The sequence below is a fragment of the Peromyscus leucopus genome, chromosome 16_21, assembly GCF_004664715.2.
Source record: "Peromyscus leucopus breed LL Stock chromosome 16_21, UCI_PerLeu_2.1, whole genome shotgun sequence".
NCBI lineage: Eukaryota > Metazoa > Chordata > Mammalia > Rodentia > Cricetidae > Peromyscus > Peromyscus leucopus.
In genome coordinates this window covers 20,922,012-20,934,398 of record NC_051084.1, presented here as the reverse complement: position 1 = coordinate 20,934,398, position 12,387 = coordinate 20,922,012, and the positions used below count along the sequence as shown (strand labels likewise).

At 52.2% G+C, this 12,387-nt stretch overlaps 1 protein-coding gene across 2 annotated transcripts in view; it reads left to right on the top strand.

The window, feature by feature from the left end:
- The first annotated feature begins 4,005 nt into the window (after positions 1-4,005).
- The window catches only part of Bcr (BCR activator of RhoGEF and GTPase), a 132,930-nt gene continuing 124,548 nt past the window's right edge, over positions 4,006-12,387 (top strand). The window contains exon 1 of one of the 2 annotated variants that reach the window (XM_028874209.2): positions 4,006-5,753. In XM_028874209.2, coding sequence (XP_028730042.1) covers positions 4,469-5,753 — 1,285 coding nt within the window. In that variant the 5' untranslated portion in view covers positions 4,006-4,468. Of the gene's footprint in view, positions 5,754-5,994; positions 6,256-12,387 lie in introns of those variants that run through there. The other variant, XM_028874210.2, reaches the window with a different exon arrangement.

Sequence of the window (12,387 nt, the reverse complement as noted above, 5' to 3'; positions counted from 1 at the left end):
TCAGTCACTGGGAACCGGGGCCAGCAGCTCCAGAGAAGACCCACTGCCTACTTGGCAAGGCTACCCTACTGAGATCCCTGCTGCCTACTATCGGCCAGGGATTTGTAAGCTTGGAGGAGGTCCACCGGCCGAGCCCTGTTCAGCACAGCATGAGCCAACAGGGCTGGAGAACTACTGTATTGATGTTGTTGCCCCTGTCTCCTAAGATGACAGATGATATGATGGAGAGCAGATGGATAACACAGCCACATCCCACTTAAAAGGGAGCTTTCCTCCTGTCTCCAACGGGGATGGAGAGAGGGTTGATGGTTGGGCAGAGAAGGAGTAAAAAAATAGGTCCAAGTTTTCTTTTTTTTTCTTCATTGTAGTGGAAGGCAGTGGTTCTCAACCTTCTTAATGCTGTGACCCTTTAATATAGTTCCTCATGTCGTGGTGACTCCTCCCTCCATGTCGCGGTGACCCCAACCATAAAATCGTTTTTGTTGCTACTTCATAACTGTGATTTTGGTACTGTTATGAATCTTAATGTAAATATCTGAGATGTAGGATGCATTTTCATTGTTAGAGATTAGCTTAAAGGGATCATGACCCACAGGCTGAAAAACACTGCTCTAGCCCCCCCCCCCCCCCCCCGTACATACTAGCAAGCCCTCTACCATTGAATTCAGCCCGTGTGCCTGCCTGGATTTAATCCCCAGCACCAAATAAACCAAGCCTGGTGGTGGCATACCTATTTGATACCACAGGGCAGTGGGCACCTGAAGTCTCACTTGGGCATCCCTGCCTATTCTTGCAGTCAGCATCTCTCTTTCAACCCCATGACTGGTCCTTCTCCCTTACTTCCCACGCCTAACCCACCTTGGAAGTCCTCTGAGCTCCACTTCTAGAATGGCCCTGTCCTCTGACCCTTCCTTTTGGTCACCTTGCTTCCAACCCAGTCTAGGCCAGCCACTTCTCCTGTGTGCCCAGCTGCCACAGACCTGTCCTCACCACCACACTGTCCATCCCTGCCACCAGAAACATCACGCAGACTTCCCTCCGCTTACTGCATGGACTGACGCAGCAGCTGTTGGAAGCACTGGCATAAAAATTCATTGAAGTTCAATCAAACATTCTGTTCTCTGATATCTCTGTTATCTGAGTGCCTGGGATGCATATGGAGGAGGCGGGAGGTACACAGATAGTAGAAAGTATGTTATGGTGGGAAGTTCTGGACCATGCAGGTTGAGACCCACGGGGTGCTGGCCCACCTATGATCTCACCTCCTGCTCCACACACCGACCTCATCTCCTAACTCAGTTGTTCCTCAAATAGCTACATCATCCTGAAAGCCTCCTCCTTCTCTGTCTGTTCTGCTGTAGCATTAGCCCATTGCCCAGCTGTCACCTGTCCAGGCTGGCCTTTCCCCAGCTTGTGTCTCGTTCTCTGCTGACTCAACTCTACCTGCCTTCTCTCTCAGTCTCTCTCTTTCTTTTTCACATGTGCAGGCACATTCATGTGCTCGTGTGCACAAACACACCACACACACACACACACACACACACACACACACACACACACACACGTTTCCCTGAAATGTGCTTCTTCTGAGCCACACAATTATCCCAATTTAGCCACTACTCACTGTCAGTCTGAATGCTTGCAGAGTTAAGATCTCATGGTCGCACACCCTGGATGAGGAGACAGACTGTAGTATGCATGGACCCGATGTCTCCTCTCACTCTGTCTTCCTAGAGAAAGGCAGGTGATGAGAAAGCTCTATAGGAAAAGAAAGAGAGGAAGGGAGGGAGAGGACCAGAAGCTTTGTGTTAGCGCTCCTTCAGGGAGGTCCTGAGGATGGAGGAAAATGCTTGCAGCAAGAAAGGGACATCTGACGGGGGAAGAAAGTCACTGTCTGGCTGTGTCCTTACACTCAGCAAGCCATTTGCTATGTCAAGAGACAGAGTCTGAAAGCCGGATAAACAGCTTCTGAGTTTTAAAAGCAAATTTATTTATTTATAAAATATTAAAAGCTACCATGCTGGCGCATAAACATAGTCCCAGCTAGCTCAGGAGGCTGAAGTATGGGCCCTCATCTCAAAATAAATGAATGGTTGAGTAAATACAAAAATATTTAAAGTAGAGGGAGCGTAGCTCAGTGGAAGAGTGGTTGCCTAGCATGCACAAGGTTCTGGGTTCAAAATCCCAGCACACCACCCACCAAAAACTCTACAAAAATATTTAAAGTAGAGCTGAATTGGAGTCTGTGAACCAGAGTTACCATACTGATGGGTGACATCATCCACCTCCACCAAAGTACTGCTTCCTGTCCCACACGTTAACGGCTATATGGGCCCTAACGAGCCTATTGGAAACTGAAAGACCCAAACCAACAAGGGAAAAAGAATTTTGTCTCTTTTTCAGATGGCCAAGAAATAGGGTTCCAGAGGCCGGAGTTCTCATCTTGCCTGGCCCACTTATTGAACGACTCCCATCAGATCATTACAGGCGGCAGTTAGTATTGATTGTGACCCTGGGAGGTCACGGCTTCTTCTTTCTTTCTTTCTTTTTTTTTTCTTTTGGTAGCGTTGGAGATTGATCCATGGGCTTGTCTTGCCAAATAAGACTTCTTAAGACTTCTACCACTGAGCCATGCTCCCCCCCCCCCCCCCCCCCCCCCCGGCGAGGAGCAGGCTTTTTTACACTCATTTTAAAGGGGAGTCTACTGAAGAGGAGAACATTGTTCACTATTGCGCTCCTGGGATGCTCGCCTCAAAGGCGGCAAAGTCAGGTCACCAGCAAAACAGTTTCTTCCTCAGCAATTGCGTTGTTTACTGCCTGCTGAGCCAGAGAAGAGGGAGGTGGGCGGGGAAGGAGGGAAACCAGAGATTCAAAAGGTCTGCAGAGGGCAGCAGCGAGCCGCACGGAGTTCTGAGCTGGGCTCCAAAGGCTCGCCAGCCTTGCCAGCGTTAACATAGACTGAACCCATGGGTGCCGAAAACAAGGCTGCAGATGAGGACGAAAGCGAGCTCCAGGGAGGGAAAGGGAATCACCGAGACCACACGGTCTAAGGCAGAGAGACCCTGCTTACCTAGCCGCGGCTCCTCGGCTCTCTTTCGCTAGAAAAGCGCGACGGTTTAAAAACCAGGGAAATAACAGCTTGTGGAGGCAGGTGTTCTGGGTTTATCTCAATTCTCGGGAAACTGAGGCACGGAGAGGAAAAAGTGGTCAACTCAGGCTCTTCTTCAGTTGCCAAATCCTGTTTCATTTCACCTCACCCAGCAGGCTGGCCTGGATTTCATTTTGTATAGAGGAGATTCCCTACAGAGAGTAGCAAGTGTCTCTGCTATGTGCCTCAGATCCCTAAGCTTCCCTGGGAACCATCAAAGATTTCCTATCTTCCTCCCAGCTCCGAGGCTAAGAAAGAAGTTTGTGAATCCGTCAGAGAAAGAAAGAGACCCTGAAAATCCTACATTGGCCTCTGGAGGTCAAAAGTCAGGAGGAGGACGCCTTGAATGAGCCGAGGGAGAGACACATTCCTATTTATCACTCAGTGTAAGGAGTCCTGTGGCAACTGTGTGGCCATTGTTAAGCTTTATCATCCACCTCAGATCTCCAACACCAGAGGCTTGTTGGCTGGCACACGGGCTGCTGGCATGGGTGACCCAGCCTGGCCCTGACTGTCTCAACTGAGTGTGACCTAGTTGATTTCTCTGTAGTCTGGACCCTGCTGGGTGCTATCAGCACCGAGGTTGGTAGGTGCTCTGGCAGCGCAGAAAAGAGGAACCAGATATTTCCGTTCTAGGTGTGAAGAACTAGCCAGGGCCTCCCCGGTGGAGGGAATCGCTGGGGATCACCCGGTGTGGGGCACCCCTGTGTCCAGAGTGGGATTAGATCGGGTAGGCGCCGCCGTGCTGGTCTGTTTCAAGGACCCAATGCTCCGCCCGCGGCGCGGCCCCTTTAAGAGGCGCGCCCGCCCCCCGTCAGCCGCTCCACGGCCACCGCCCCCCGGTCCTCCCCTTCCTGCGGCGTTGAGTGCGGGCCGGGGCGGGAGTGCGGCGAGAGCTGGCCGGGCTGATCGCAGCGCCTGCCAGGAAGGCTGCGGGGCAGCGGGGCTGCGGGCAGGGCGGCGCGGGAACCGGAGGCGAGGAGCGCTCGGGCTGCGAGCGTGAGCCCGCGGCGGCCCGGCTTGGCGGAGGACGGCTCCCGCCGCTGCGCGCGCCGCGGAGCCCCGCACACAATAGCGGCGTGCGCAACCCCGCGCCCTTCCCCCCGGTCCGCGCCCCCCTCTCCCGCCGCCACCGCTGCCGCCGCCAAGCCGTCCGCCTCACCTGCGGCCCCGGGGGGCGAGCATTGTTCGCCGCCACCGCCGCCGCGGGGCCATGGGAGCCGCCGGGCGCCCCGGGTCGGGCCCGATGAGAATGCCGCGCCGCCGGTAAGGCGGGCTCCGGCGTGCAGCCCCGCGCGGCGCAGGTGAGCCGGCCGCGCCATGGTGGACTCCGTGGGCTTCGCCGAGGCGTGGAGGGCGCAGTTCCCGGACTCGGAGCCGCCGCGCATGGAGCTGCGCTCGGTGGGTGACATCGAGCAGGAGCTGGAGCGCTGCAAGGCCTCCATTAGGCGCTTGGAGCAGGAGGTGAACCAGGAACGCTTCCGCATGATCTACCTGCAGACGCTGCTGGCCAAGGAGAAGAAGAGCTACGACCGGCAGCGCTGGGGCTTCCGCCGCGCCGCGCAGCCCCCGGACGGTGCCGCCGAGCCGCGAGCGGCCGCCCCGCGCCCGCCGCCCGCGCCCGCCGATGGCGCAGAGCCGGCGCCCGTCGAGGAGTCCGAGGCGCGGCCGGACGGAGAGGGGTCGCCGGGTAAGGCACGGCCGGCGTCCGCCCGCAGGCCAGCGGCTGCTGCGCCGGCGGACCGGGACGACCGAGGGCCCCCCACTAGCGTGGCGGCGCTCAGATCCAACTTCGAGAAGATCCGCAAGGGACCTGCCCAGCCCGGCTCCGCCGATGCCGAGAAGCCCTTCTATGTGAACGTCGAGTTCCACCACGAGCGCGGCCTGGTGAAGGTCAACGACAAAGAGGTGTCCGACCGGATCAGTTCTCTAGGCAGCCAGGCCATGCAAATGGAGCGCAAGAAGTCCCAGCAGAGCACCGGGCAGGGTCCCGGGGAAGCACCCAGACCCCATTATCGCGGGCGCTCCTCGGAGAGCAGCTGCGCCCTCGACGGTGACTACGAGGACGCAGAGTTGAATCCCCGCTTCCTGAAGGACAACCTAATCAATGCCAACGGCGGCAACAGGCCCCCTTGGCCGCCCCTGGAGTACCAACCCTACCAGAGCATCTACGTCGGAGGTATGATGGTGGAAGGGGAGGGCAAGGGCCCGCTCCTGCGAAGCCAGAGCACTTCCGAGCAGGAGAAGCGCCTCACCTGGCCCCGCAGGTCCTACTCCCCCCGGAGTTTTGAGGACAGCGGAGGTGGTTACACCCCGGATTGCAGCTCCAATGAGAACCTCACCTCCAGCGAGGAGGACTTTTCCTCCGGCCAGTCCAGCCGCGTGTCCCCGAGCCCCACCACCTACCGTATGTTCCGGGACAAGAGCCGCTCGCCCTCGCAGAATTCCCAGCAGTCCTTCGACAGTAGCAGCCCCCCGACGCCACAGTGCCAGAAGCGGCACCGGCAGTGCCAGGTTGTGGTGTCTGAGGCGACCATCGTCGGTGTCCGCAAGACCGGGCAGATCTGGCCCAGTGATGGGGACAGCACCTTCCAGGGGGATGCAGGTGAGTTAGTGCCTGTGTGGGCTGCTTAGACCTGCTCCGGACTCTTTAAGCAGTAGATTGGCATGGGGGAAATGGGTACTTTTTGGCGTGATTTTCAAGTGTTTTTGTGTTTCTTTGGCCCTGCGCCCGAACTAACTCCACCCCCTTCCTCCTGAAGGCAAATAGGATGGGGGTGGGGGGAATATGGGGGGGATGGCTGTTGGCTTACCCTCTAGCTCTAGAGCAGGTGGGATTTGCAGAAGTACTGGGAGAGTTTCCTATGCTCTCTTCATGCTGCACAAAAAAAGTCAGAGCCATCTCTGCCACCTAGATCAGCTTCTTTAAGTGGGGGTGTGATCGGTGCTTGGCTATTCCCTGCCACCTGGTTGTTCTGGTCTTGGAGTGGTTATATGACACGTTGAGGGGAACCCAAGATGTGCAAGCTGCCTCGAGGTCTTAGCTGTGTCGGATCCACTCGTTAGCCGGTGAGAGCAGATGAAGATAAGAGCTAGAGGTGGGTGAGGTGAGTTCTGGCGCAGAGGGCCCCTGAAAATCAATAGATTGGAGATTGTATGTGGGGCCAGTCCCACACCATCCTGATCGGCTTGGCTTTGATATGCCTCGCCCACTGTTACTCACCTATAGACTCCTCCTCCCCCTCCACCCACCGCCGCTGGATTTTGTCTGTCTGTCTTTCTCTTTTGCGGTCCTGGGGCTCAAACCCGCTGCCTTACACCTTTGAGGCCTGCTACACCACTAGGTCTAAACCTACACCATGAGGTCAGAGCTACATCTCCAGACCCCACCTTCTTTTCCGGTCCTTCAGTGTGCCCTTGCCTCCTCGTTTTCCCAAGGATGGGCCCTCAACAGGTTCTTGTTGGGGGGGGAGGGGCAAATGCATGGTCTGACTCCAGCACTAAAATAGGTGGGGTCATGGGACTAGATTTTGAGATCTAGGCAGAACTTTCCGTTGGAGTAAGGCGGGAGGGAGGGGTGCTGGCAGGCGTGGGATTTGGGGGTGTACAGCTGTCAGGAATCTCTTGGAGTTCTTGCCTGTGTCGGGCTGATCTGGTCTGCTGCTTCGCTGAGTTTTTTTTTTTTTTTTTTTTTTCCCTGCTGATGGAGTTGCATGTGCTTCATTTGTCAGAATCCGCTTGAAAAAGTGAGGCTATTTTTGGCTGTATTAAGCTGCCTTTTTAAGCCCAGCACTCTGTCCTGGTTAGGTGCCTCCAGTCGCTGCTCTTCCGTGGGCATCTGGGTTGAGGGCAGTGTGTAGCTGGACCTGTCTGCCTGTACCCTGGTTCAGCCACATTCCTTGTCCCTAGTGGAGGGATGAGAAGCTCTAGGAGTCAGAAGTTTGCTTTGCAGGCATGTCGGTGAGCTCCTTCCAGGTCTGGAGGCGTGCCCAGGGATTACTGGGCACCGGCCATGTCCAGCCAGCTGTGTGCGAGTTGAACTTGCTTGAGCTGGCCTTCAGTGCTGTGGTGATTGGCGATCTTAGGAATAAAGAAGAGCATGAAAGGCTTCCATGGAGACCTGCACTCTGGTACTCTCTTGCTGGCAGGGAACTCTTGAGTTTCCAGAAAGTTGAGCCTAGACTTTCCTATACCTACTGTAGAAATGGCCATGCTGCCCACCACATAATCAGACCCAAGTGCAAGAGTAGGTCACAGTAGGAACGAGAAGGAGGTGGGGCCCAAGAGACGTGCGGGTTAGTTTTCTCAGGAAGTGGCTTAGAAGTTAATTTCATATTGTAGAACTTTTTGAATCTTTCTTTGACTATCCTGAAGCCCCACATTCTCTCTTATTTTTCCCTAAAACATTCTTTTGTGCCTTTTTGAGATAGGTGAACTCCTGTCTAGTTTAAAACTTGCTGTGTAGACCACTGCTGGCCTTTAGTTTGCAGTTACTGCCTCCCGAATGCTGGGATTACAGGCATGTGCCACTGTACCCATCTGCCTCAGACTTCTTTCTTTTCTTTTTCTTTTTTGAGCCAGGGTCTTAAAACTTAACTATGCTGGCCTAGCTGTGCTGGAACTGGCCTTGTAGACCAGGCTAGCCTCTTAGTCACAAAGATCCACCTGTCTCCTCCTCCCAAGTACTGGGATTAAAAGCTTGTTCCAAGCCGGGCACCGGTGACGCACGCCTTTAATCCCAGCACTCGGGAGGCAGAACCAGGCAGATCTCTGTGAGTTCGAGGCCAGCCTGGTCTACACAGCCAGATCCAGGACAGGCACCAAAACTACACTGTCTCCCAAAAAACCAAAAAAAGAAAAAAAGAAAAAACGTGCTCCAACATGGAAAGTGTCCTCAGACATTTTTAACAATTAAGATCGAACAGCATAATCTAAAAGAGTTGAGATGTGGCTTAGTAGTGGTGTGAACTCTGGGTTCAATTTCCAATACCACAGTGAACCATCCAAAAATAAACTGGAGTGCTCAAAGCAAGATTAACATTATTTCTTAGACCATTTTTTTAAATAGTTAAAGTTGTCAGAGCACTTTGAGGTGTATGGCAAAAATGAATGGGAAGCGTACAGACCTTCCCATTACCCCATGCCACCACACCTATTTCCCCTGATAGCAACATCCCCCACTAAATGGGTACGTTTGTGACAGCTCATAAACCAACATAGACACATCATTATCACTTGCAGCGCGTAGTTTATGTTAGGACTCTCTCTTAGTGTTGTGCACTGCGTGATTTTGGTTCTTTTTGGCCTTAACATGCCCAGCTGTTGTAGCCCAGAGAACTGTGCTGAACACTCTTCTCTGTCCTCTATGGGAGGGCTCACTGCTCAACCATCTGTCTCTGTCGGGGCTACTTACTGATGTTCATTAGGTGGCTGTGGGCCCTACTGGCCCGAAAGGAACAATAAGGAAAATGACAGTGTGTGTATATGTGGGGGCAGGGGAGGTCACCTTAATGTTCTGTCAGGGCAGGCACAGTGGCCCAGCTCTTGTAATTTTAGAGTCCCTTCAGATGAGTTGCGAGGGACATTAAGGGAAAGAGCTGAAACCATCACACAGTGCTCTGTGCTGGGCACCTTGACAAGGTGCTTCATGCAAGATCCCTCACGAGCTCGTCCATCACCTGGTGGTGGGCTGTCCATCTACATAAGGATGCAACCAAGACGGAGTAAAGTTGAAGTCCTTGAGTGTGTGAATACAGAGCTCCAGGCCTTCTGGTCATGGTACCGTGTTCTGCTTCTTCCTGGTGCCCAGTACCAGGAAGTACCCAAAAATGATATAACTGTGTGTGTTTGGGGTCCTGGTGCATCCACACCTGTGAAGGTGAAAACAGACAGCTGTGGGCCCTTCTGTATGTAAAATCCTTCCCTTGGTCCCGTGTAGGCCACAGAGAAGGAAAAGATGTGGTCTTTGCCATCTGGAAGCTTAGAAGTTAAGAGGGGAGGGGATGCATGTATCCGTGTTTAGACAGATATGAGATCAGGGACGTTCACAACTTTCTTGGTATATTAGCATGAGCCCAGCAGCCAAAGATGTGGCGAGCTATCTGTTCAAGAGTGGCAACAAAACACTGGTGTCCCAAGTCCCCCTTCTGTGACTCTGGAGTTTATATGTGTTTGGGAGGGGACAGTATTGAGACAGGGTCTTACTAAATAGCCTAGGCTGGCTTTGAACTCCTGATCCCTCTCCCTTTACCTCTCTAGTGCTGGAATTATAGATTTATTTTTAAACTAAAAAATATGATATAATATAAAATCTGCCATTTCATCGAAGGAGGCTGAGGTAGGATTGGGAGTTTGAGGCCAACCTGAGTTACATAGAGCTTATCTCAAAAAAAAAAAAAATTTTTTTTTTAATTTTATTTTTAAAGAAGTAGAAAGAGAAAGCATTTATCAAGGGGAAAGAGATGCCAAGAATGGAAGGAGCTAGTGAGCCAAGGGAAGAGCGTGTGCTCAGAGCAGGAGTCTTTGTTAGTTTGAGACAGGGTCTCACTGTGTAGCCCTGGCTGGCTGCAGACGATCAGTGAAGAGCAAGCTGGCCTCAGACTCGGAGCTCGGCCTGCTTTTGCCCCCCAGGTGCTGGATTAAGAGGCGCACACGCCAGCCGAGGTTTTCTAAAGCGACTAAACACAAAATACTTCTTTCTTAGCCTGTTCTCACCGTTTTTTTAGGCATGCAGTTCCGTGACGCCGAGTGCGTTCATATTGTGCACCCGTCACTTTCACAGAAATCCTGTCCCTGTTAGACGGCACACTCTGCTCCCAGCACCCGACAACAGCACTTTCCTTTCTGTTGCTGTGCAGTTGAAGGTTCTAGGTGACTCGCATTGGGTACAATCACAATTTGTGTTTTCATGACTGGCTTATTTCTCTTACGTGCCATATTCTTGGTGTTTACCCACCTTATAGCAGGGGCTCAAGTTTTTTTTTTAATAATCTACCTACTTATTTGCTTTGATTTGATTCAAGGTCTTACCATGTTGCCCAGGCTAGCCCTAAACTCTTGAGCTCAAGCTGTCATTTTTCCCCTCAGCCTCCCAAATAGCTGGTTCTGTTGATGTACCACATCATGCAAAGCCCTTCCTCCTATAGATGTGGAGGATATGGGATTCAAACTCTACCCCTGTGCTCTGTAAGCTGTTGTAGGTGTAGCCCGGGTTTTTTGGTCTTTTTTTCTGAGGTTTTTAGCGCAGGGCTTTTCATGCTGAGTCCATGCTTTCCTGCCAAGTGGCTTCTAGCCTGAACTGAGATTCTTGTGTTTCAATGCGGCTCTCCGTGAGCTGTCGTCTTGTTAGTTGAGCATGCTCATTTACTCTTTGGATTTCTGTGTTGGTGCCAGAGTGACCGACCTCTGTGTTGTCTTTCTCTTGGGTGACTGACTGGAAGATAACTAACTGGTGTGAGTGGGTAACTGTGGACCATCAGTTTTCTTCACCTGAGCCTTTTGATGGCTCAGGCATGACCTCTTTAGACCAGAGCCCATGGCTGCCTCTGACTTGAGTGCAGGCTTCTCCTGAGCCTAGATGGGGAGGGTGATCTAACAGGTAAATGGTCGGTGTAACATTTTATAATCACTGTCAGGCCCTGGCAGACTGAGGTGTTCAGGAAACAGAATGAAGTATTCCGAGACTTTTCATTAAAAGAGCCAAGAGGGCTGTTACGTTGAGAGGGACCCGGGACCAAGCCTGCCCTGTGATTCTCGTTCAGCTAATTTGTTGCTTTTGGCTTTAGGACACATGTCTCCTCCTGGGTGGAGTCCTGTGACTGGGGAGGTCTGTGTGGGTACTGTTGCCTCCTCCGCCAGGACAAGTCCAGGTAGCCAGTGTGCTGACCCTCCTTGGGATCAAGCCGTGTTAGGAGGCCCAGGCTGTAGCTTCCTCCTGTGGCTTGAGAGGGTTGTGTGCAGAGTGAAGTAACAGGTCTCTGGGAAGTGTTCTCACATCGTTAAGTAACAGGTCCGAGCTTCAGCTAAGGCCCATGGTTTTTGTATCAAGGCTTGGGGTGATGGTGTGCTAATTATAAACCCCTGGGAGTTCTGTCATCCTGGCTGAGACACAACCGCTTGGCTGCGAGGAAGTTTTTCTTTGAAAAATTTAATTGAAATACGTTATTGTAGCATGCTTACTGTTTTTTAAAATAATACGTAACGACGCGTACATAAAATGTACATAACGAAATGTGGGGTTTCAATCTTTGAGACTTTGTCAGACATCAAGCCCAAGGACATTGTGTCACTACCCCGAGCACTGTCACCAAGCAGATCCCTACTCTGTCCAGTGGCATCATCAGCACTCGATGAGTCTACAATTCTCTTTTGGGGGGTGGGGTGGAGGTCTGGGACTGACGCAGGGCCTTGCTAAGCACAGGCTCTACCCCTAGCCAGGCCTCCAGTCCTGTCTCTTCAACTGTTCCGTTTTCTAAACAGAAACTGCATCCATCTAAATAATCCCTTATTCTCCTTACCTCCAGTTCCTGGAGCCAGGAGTCTACCCTTTGTCTCGGGGGACTTACTTATCCTAGTTATCTTATGTAAATGGAATCCTAGACTCTTTGTCCAGTATCTAGAGTACTTAAGTATGGCTTTAAAGTTCCCTGGGGCGGTATTCTCACCCTTAACTCCCCAGCCACTGGTCCTTAACGGACGGGTTTTCTTTAGGAAAACACCTGTTAGTGGTGGTGTCCTCCTGCTTCCCTGGCTTTCACACCCACGGTCTTAAAGTGGCCCAGTGTATTAGTCAGCCAACACTATTACATAACAAAACACCCCAGGCTGGGGTTAGACCAAACAACGAAAATGTGTTTTCTCCCACTGCTGGAGGCCGACGTGAATAAGGAGTTGAAAGACTTCCCTCTGAGGCCTGTCTCCTCCGTGTGCAGTAACCTTCTCTTAAATGCCTTTCACATGGTATTTCCTTCCTGGCAACTGTGAATATCCAAATTTCTCCTCCTTAGAAAGACATCAGTCAGCTGGGATTAGGACCACTGAAATGACCCCATAGTTTCTTCTTATTTTTTAATGTTTTTGAGATTAAAATATAATTACATCCTCCTCCCCTTCCTCCCTCCAAACCCTCCCGTATGCCCCCTACCCTGCTCTCTTTCAAATGCATAGCCTCTTTTTCTTTAGTTGGTGTGTGTGTGTGTGTGTGTGTGTGTGTGTGTGTGTGTTCCTACATACATACAGCC